Source organism: Oncorhynchus nerka, linkage group LG17 (genome assembly GCF_034236695.1).
Source record: "Oncorhynchus nerka isolate Pitt River linkage group LG17, Oner_Uvic_2.0, whole genome shotgun sequence".
NCBI lineage: Eukaryota > Metazoa > Chordata > Actinopteri > Salmoniformes > Salmonidae > Oncorhynchus > Oncorhynchus nerka.
The window spans coordinates 24,409,861-24,417,937 of record NC_088412.1 but is presented as its reverse complement, the minus strand read 5'-3'; the positions used below and the strand labels follow the sequence as shown (position 1 = coordinate 24,417,937).

Genomic DNA, 8,077 nt, shown 5'->3' with positions numbered 1-8,077 from the left:
TCCCATAGAAGAAGAAATAGAAGATTCAACATCATGGCCGTTGCCGGGGTTATTGATGAGCATGGAAGATTTCAGCCTATGTTGGCTTTGCAGGATTATAGTAATTCTTCATTTGGAGGAACTGATACAGACGTCAACATCTCATGCGGGGAAGGCGGCTACAACACGATGTCCGATTCCACCAATCCAACCCCAAATTCAACACCGACGCCTGTATCCATACTCGCGCGCATATCGCTCATACCAGGTGGTGAGCGACACGGATTATCGCACTCTCCAATTGTTAAAAAGAAACGACATGTTTGTACGTTTGAAGGCTGTGTCAGGGCCTATGGAAAATTGTCTCACCTGAAGTCGCATATAAGGACACATACAGGTATGTATGTGCGAAGTTTAGCAGTACGTTTTCATGCTGACCACACCGGCCTGGATGCGTGCGCGAGCTTTGCTAAATAAATGTACACATACATGTTATTCAATCATTTCATCCTAACTGCTCGCACGAGTCAAGGATCGTATGTGTAGCCAAGCGCTAAAGTAGAATTTGGTTCTATTTTAAACGCTTGATGTGCTGCAAGTCCTGTCTCTCCCATCTCATTGTTTTTTTAGAAACATATGCGGGTGATTGGAAGATGAAGGTCCACACTTAGGGTTGCCAACTTTCTCACTACCAAGTAAGGGACAAAAGGTGGCGTGCCAGTGCACGGTGCCACGGCGGTGTGGATATGGTGTCGTGTCAATGAATATACAGTGTATACTCAATTGTAAAGTAAAATCATTTTTATATTCCATTTAGTCTATAACTTTACTCAAACTGTATCATTGTGTAAACGTGTGACTAAAAATGATCAAAGAAATCAAAATTTGGACCTTTTTACAGCAATTTCTTCTTTTTTATTCAAATGCAAAAGAGGGAAAGGAGGGGCATGAGTCACACAGGTATTTCCTTTGATATTTTTTTTGCTGCTCTTGACTGATTCAAGCAGTCCTTTGTCATGTTGTATAGCCAGAGAGAACCCTTACATGACTAGTCACAGTTCACAGATATTTGAAGTTCATTTTTGATCAGCTCTGTGCTGCATCTGTTTCTTGAGTCTGATCATTTAATGGTCATCAGAGAGAAAACACTCTCTACAAAGACATCTGAGCCTGGCACACTGAGGACAAATCAGACAATCCTGAACATGTTGGTTTTTCCTAGGTTTTGGAAACCTGCCACCTACTTCTCACTGGTGTATTTTGTGGTATCCTGTCTGTATTTCCTCCCGGCACAACGCTCTTCATAGAGTTGGTCCATACTGACTGTCTGTCATTTGGAGGGCCACCACCACCTGCTCCAGGTCAGTGAAGGAGAGCTCCTCATAGAGGACAATTGGTTTCAGTTTCACCATGACATTTTCCGGTGAGAAGTCATACCACTCGTCAATGTATGTAATGACGGCGTCATAGAACTTCAAAGTCCTGTTACTGCTTGGACCTTTGTGCTGACAATCGTTTGTTCATCAGCTGCTTGTTCTGGTATCTAAAAAAGCTGTCCTGTTTCCACTGAAGCATCTTCATTTTGGACTTCCTCGTAAACATCTGTGATGCAGAGTGTTGTTTCCTCCAGGTTTTTTACGAGTTGGTCAAAAACACAGATAAATCTCAGCAGCAGTTGTGTAAAAAGCACAGATAAATCTCAGCAGCTTCCGTTTTCTTCTTCGTACTTAAAAGTACTCTTCAGTGCCACAGGACAGGTCTCCCCAAGGGACACGAAGTATGAAGTAAGAGCTGACCAGCTTTGCAGGAGACGATCGACAGCTGGATGAAGAGGGCCGTCGTGTGCAAACATGTCGCAGAATTTCACGCCACTCAATGTCTCAACAAAGACAAAAAATGCACGCAGTTCCTCTCTTCGGGAAGCAGATACTGAGAAGTGGCTGTAGATCTTTAAAACAATTGCCTCAATATCCACTGACAGCTGATCGCCGGCGTGCTTGCAGGAATTATGAGCTATGTGAGTTGGGCAATTAGCTTTCAGAATGCGATTGTTGGCACTGCTCAATAACTGGTAAACGGAGTAGTGTTTTTCAAAGTTGACATTGGCATTATCTGCTGCATAGAATGGGATGTGTAATGTCCAGTTCATGCTTTTCCAGACATGTTTCTATACGCACACTGGAAACATGTTTCTATACTCACACTGGAAACATGTTTCTAAACGCACACTGGAAACATGTTTCTATACGTACACTGGAAACATGTTTCTATACGCACACTGGAAACATGTTTCTATACGCACACTGGAAACACGTTTCTATACGCACACTGGAAACACGTTTCTATACGCACACTGGAAACATGTTTCTATACGCACACTGGAAACATGTTTCTATACGCACACTGGAAACATGTTTCTATACGCACACTGGAAACATGTTTCTATACGCACACTGGAAACATGTTTCTATACGCACACTGGAAACATGTTTCTATACGCACACTGGAAACATGTTTCTATACGCACACTGGAAACATGTTTCTATACGCACACTGGAAACATGTTTCTATACGCACACTGGAAACATGTTTCTATACGCACACTGGAAACATGTTTCTATACGCACACTGGAAACATGTTTCTAAACGCACACTGGAAACATGTTTCTAAACGCACACTGGAAACATGTTTCTATACGCACACTGGAAACATGTTTCTATACGCACACTGGAAACATGTTTCTATACGCACACTGGAAACATGTTTCTATACGCACACTGGAAACATGTTTCTATACGCACACTGGAAACATGTTTCTATTCCCTTGTTTGAGGCATCACTGGCAACTGAGAAATACACGGGCTCACCTTCGGTCGGGGACAGATCTTCCAAAATATCCCGTATATCCCGCATTAATTGGAATCATCTCAGCTTTCGTTCTTCCCAAGTGCATCATCTTCACAACATTTGAGTCGTGAAACAAAGCACCGTTGAGCTTAACAAGACAGTCGGTACTGTTGTAGCTGAGTCCATGTTTAACAGTATGGTACACATACAAGGCTGTGATTTTTGTCATTTTCCGCAGTAAACGTCACAAAGAATGTGCCAATATTGATAGCACGTTTAGCTAGCATGGCCTTGAGCATTTATGTGGGTGCATGCTGAGTTAGGTCATTCCCCTCCATGGCCAATTTGAGAATTCCCGATGGTATAAAGTACAGAAAGCTTTCGTCGAGTCACCACTTAACCCACGTCTTTTTTTGCTTCCCATTGTTTGTTGTAGTAACTCCAGTCTTCTTTTTTTTTATCCATATTTCCTTGATATGCCAAACTGACCGAACAACAAATGACTTTGTAGGAATTGCCGTATTTACACTATACTGTGATTGGATGAATATACAGGACAAGAGCGGTCCTGTATGGGACAAACCAATTTAGCCCAATATAAGGGATTCCCGGCTAATATGGGACCATTGGCAACCTTATCCACACTCCAGTCCAGTTGGTTGCCAATGGCCTTATAAAATCCACAGAAAACCAGAGGAGAGATTACTAAAAACTGACTAGGCTTCCCCTTTTATCTGTTGATTAATTGTCAAAGTAGAGAACACAATTTTGTTTGACTCAAAGTTGGGCAAAATTCTATAAAGATCCAGCAAAAAAGAGAATTGTACAAGCTAGATAAATGTCCATGAATGCTTCATGTATTTTGACCTGTCCCCAAATGAATATAGTTGGTTCAGAGTTAGTTCGCTATTTAAACCTGCGTGTCCTGATCACGTCAGGTGTGGATGGACAGAATCAACATGCGCCCAATGGTGGACACACGCGCCTGGTGTAGTCAGCATGTTGGCCTCCATTCGTCATCTATTAGCCTACAGTCCAATGTAATGGATGACTGAGCAATCAAGGCTATGCTTACCATGTGTGTGCATACAGAGAAGCAAGTATGTTTGTTGTGAATACTAACTTTCTTCATCCCTTCCCAGGTGAGAAGCCCTACAACTGCTCCTGGCCCGACTGTGACAAGAAGTTCTCGCGTTCTGATGAACAAATCCGCCACCTGCGGACTCACACGGGCGAGAAACAGTTCCAGTGCCCACTGTGTGCCATGCGCTTCATGCGAAGCGACCACCTGCTCAAACATGCCCGCCGCCACCCTGGCTTCGAACCGTCCATGATCGGCCACAAGGGTAACCCAATAATGGACTAAAGGAGCCTAACAGTACTCCTTATAGTCCAAGGACATGACATGCTGTTTAAAGGCAAATTGGCTCTGGAAGCCAAAACAGCCAAAATACTCCATCTAAACGTGAATTGATTCTCAATTGCCGTACGGTTCTAGAAACATAAATCCCTTTATTTTCATTTCACATCAAAATAATTTCACAAATACTCACTGTTTTAACTGATTTTAACAGTTGCAGCCGAGAGTGTTTTTCTTCAGTGACAACACGTTTGTGGTGTCCTTCTTCCGTTTACACACAGGTGTTTGGAGACAGATTGCTAATTGGCAAAGGTAGTCCACTCGGTCTTCTGTCTTTTCTGTAAACAAGCACTAACATAAGGCTGTGTGGAACCCTAACCCTATAAAGGTGCGTATCAATTGAACTATTTGTTTTTAGAAAATTATTTATTGTTGATATGAAAAATAGGGTCATTATGCTTCTAAAACTGTACCGCAAGCGATGTGTGTTAATGTTAAGACCAAGCTTCGGCGCTCTTTCCCTCGTACAGAAGACGCCTTTTGTCCAATGACTCTTGTGTAATGTAATTGAACTGTGAGTCATGATCAAGGGCTACCATAAAGGGGGGAGGTAGGGCCTGGGGTGTATTTAATAGAAAAATGTTTGGTATGTTGCAAAACATTTTGCAACAGTTTACTCCAAACAGAATTTAAAAAAAAATTAAAACGAGTTTCTGTTGGACAAATTCAGGGCCTCCCTATTTCGTTCTGTTTGGTTCCTAGAGTAAACAGTAACCGTTGTAAAACATTTTGCAACAGACCAAACGTTTTGCAATTGAATCCGACTAATGGTTGGACCCTAGTCAGACCAATGGATCTCCACTGGAAGCAGAGGAAGAGGTTCTGTACCCATACCCTGGTCCCAGATCTGTCTTAAGACAACTCCTGGGACTATTGTCATGATACCCTACATTCACGTTTGGCTTGACAAGGACCACACGTGGCACAGCAGAGTTGGCTAAATCACACATACAGATGGGATCAGGCTACTGTAGCCTACTTCACTCAGCCTGTCTCAGATAACTCATCTTGCATTATTGATGATCAATACCCACTGGTTAGGTTTCGTTAATGCTAAGATAATAGGTCATGTTTAAGTTTTGTACGTTTTATAGCTTTTGGTATAGTGGATATAATAGTAAGATTACTGTGGATAGCAGTTGTTTATGGAACAGTTCTTATATTTGGTAAACTTACTGCTGGTACTGTACTATAGATATGTTAAACCTTTGTGTTACACTGAGCTCAGATCAATAATGGCACTAAGTGTTTTTATGATTTATTTTATCCCTTTGGTGCAATTTTCACAAGGCTTTGTACCAAACTCAAAACAGATCATCAAAAAGGCCGTTTCACAAGGCTTTGTACCAAACTCAAAACAGATCATCAAAAAGGCCGTTTCACAAGGCTTTGTACCAAACTCAAAACAGATCATCAAAAAGGCCGTTTCACAAGTCTTAGCACATTATTCGATTGACTAAGTACAACGCAATCATACAGTCCGTTTTTCAAACGTAATCAGTGTTTCATCTAGAAATACGTGTTCATATGAAGTAATTGCCTTTCACAATGCAATACTCATTACTTTTGATAGGATTGTCTTCGCATTTGTTTAAATACATTTAATCGACTTAATCAGACTGCTCTTAATTGATAATCACTTAACTATTTGGTAAACCTATATAATGGTTTTGAGAATAATGAATGTATGTTATACTGTAATGTAACATTATGAATGATTTTACTTCAGTAAATTAAAATAAATCTGATATTAAGATCAGATGTATTGTATGTAATGCATCCCCTACACAGTAAACATGTATACAAAATGAAGTTTCTGGGGTCTTTGTGTGGTGTTTCAAACTGCTTTCTAATAGCATGTTACAGAAACGAATGATGTCGATGAGAACCTATGGCCAAATGCTCAAGACAGACTTGATTCAAACTAGTGCTGCTAAATGTCATGTTTCTTTCATTTGATAATTATATCTGAAACATTGATTTCTAAAATAAATGTATTGATCGTGAAAGATGTCTACAATGATCACACATGGGATAGAAAGATTCATTTAACATTGATAGTGTGAGTACTGCCAAATGTGAATTGTAATTTACTGTTCTGTAGAAGATTATCCAGAAGGGCAATTTGTACATTTACAGTGTACAAAACATTAGGAACACCTGCTCTTTTTATGACTGGCTGGCCAAGTGAAAGCTATGAACCCTTATTGACTTGTTAAATCCACTTCAATCTGAATCCGTGTAGGGGAGGAGACATGTTAAAGAAGGGGTTTTAAGCCTTGAGACATGAACAGTGTGTGTGTGCCATTCAGGGGGTGAATGGGTAAGACAAGATTTAAGTGCCTTTGAATGTGGTATGGTATCAGCACCGGTTTGAGTGCATCAAGAACTACAACGCTGCTGGGTTTCACACAACAGTTTCCCGTGTGTATCAAGCAACCCAGTATCAGATTGTGAAACACACAAATTGCTTATTGGAAATGTGGAAAAGTATTTTTGTATACAGTGAATTACAATCATAGAGACAGACAGTCGGTTAATTAAGACAGAAACGATAGCAGGGTGGTTGGTTGGGGAGAATGGGTGGGTGTTCGAATCTCATCATGATGAACTTCACAGGGTAGTGAAAGTGCAAGGTGATGAGCTTGATGTGACTTTCCAATAAATATTGAGGGTCTTATTCTGGTGACATGATGATCAATGCTCGGCTGCCGTTTGACAAATAAAACTACATCACTCTTTTGTCCATAATAATCTCATATAGGCTATACTGCACCCTGTTGGCTATACTGCACCCTGCTGGCTAGAGTGCACCCTGCTGGCTATACTGCACCCTGCTGGCTATACTGCACCCTGCTGGCTAGAGTGCACCCTGCTGGCTATACTGCACCCTGCTGGCTATACTGCACCCTGCTGGCTATACTGCACCCTGCTGGCTATACTGCACCCTGCTGGCTATACTGCACCCTTTTGGTGAGAACCATCAGTGGAGTTGAATGTGATGGAAACCCATTTAACTTGTTTATTTTATTCGGTACATGGGAATTGAACCACAAAAAGGTATTTATGTGCACTACATCACGCACAGCCTTTTATATGAAACAAGTCAATTTGATGGAATCACATCTGGTGGGAAAATGCGCATTTTGTTTTTATGCAGATTTTAGAATATTCACATGAAAATCTGTCATCCATTGGATGGAAACCTAGCTACTGTATCACTAATTTATGGTAAAGAAATGACCAAGTAGATGGTAATAACTCATTTATGATACTTGTTTGTACCAGAATAATAACTGTTCATCTCCGTAAATCTTATATTGTTAAAGGGTCAAACAAATAAACAACATCATAGTAATGATCATTTATTTAGGTAGAGAATTTTGGCAGTGAAGACGCACAGAAACTGAGTTCATTAGAGAAAATTCACAAGTGTTGCATGAGAATCAACACAGGGAGAATCAACGACAGTACATCTTGCCCAGCATTTAGTACTGAATGACCAATAACAGTCCAGTACACTGCTCAGTGAGATGGTCAGAATGTCAGTATTAGAGAATGAGCATTATAGTAATAACCAGTGTGATGGAGAGAATAGATGAAACGTAGGAGTGTATATGGTAGGGACCGGTTTCACTGTGTGGGTTAGACAGGTGGGGTGGAGGTGTTAATGCTGGTTAGGCAGTGTGGGAGAGCCGGTATCTGTGGGATTCCGTTAAAAGGGGGGTGGGTGTCGGTGTGTAGAGGCCTCGGCACAGGAGGAACTGAATCAGTGTCAGTGTGTAGAGGCCTCGGCACAGGAGGAACTGAATTAGTGTCGGTGTGTAGAG

General features: G+C 41.2%; 1 protein-coding gene across 1 annotated transcript; it reads left to right on the top strand.

The window, feature by feature from the left end:
* LOC115144940 (Krueppel-like factor 9) lies at positions 1-6,059 on the top strand. Its single transcript, XM_029686096.2, has 2 exons — positions 1-376; positions 3,970-6,059. Exons 1-2 carry the CDS (start codon positions 34-36, stop codon positions 4,191-4,193), a joined length of 567 nt encoding a protein of 188 aa, XP_029541956.2. The 5' UTR covers positions 1-33; the 3' UTR covers positions 4,194-6,059.
* The last annotated feature ends 2,018 nt before the right edge of the window (positions 6,060-8,077 follow it).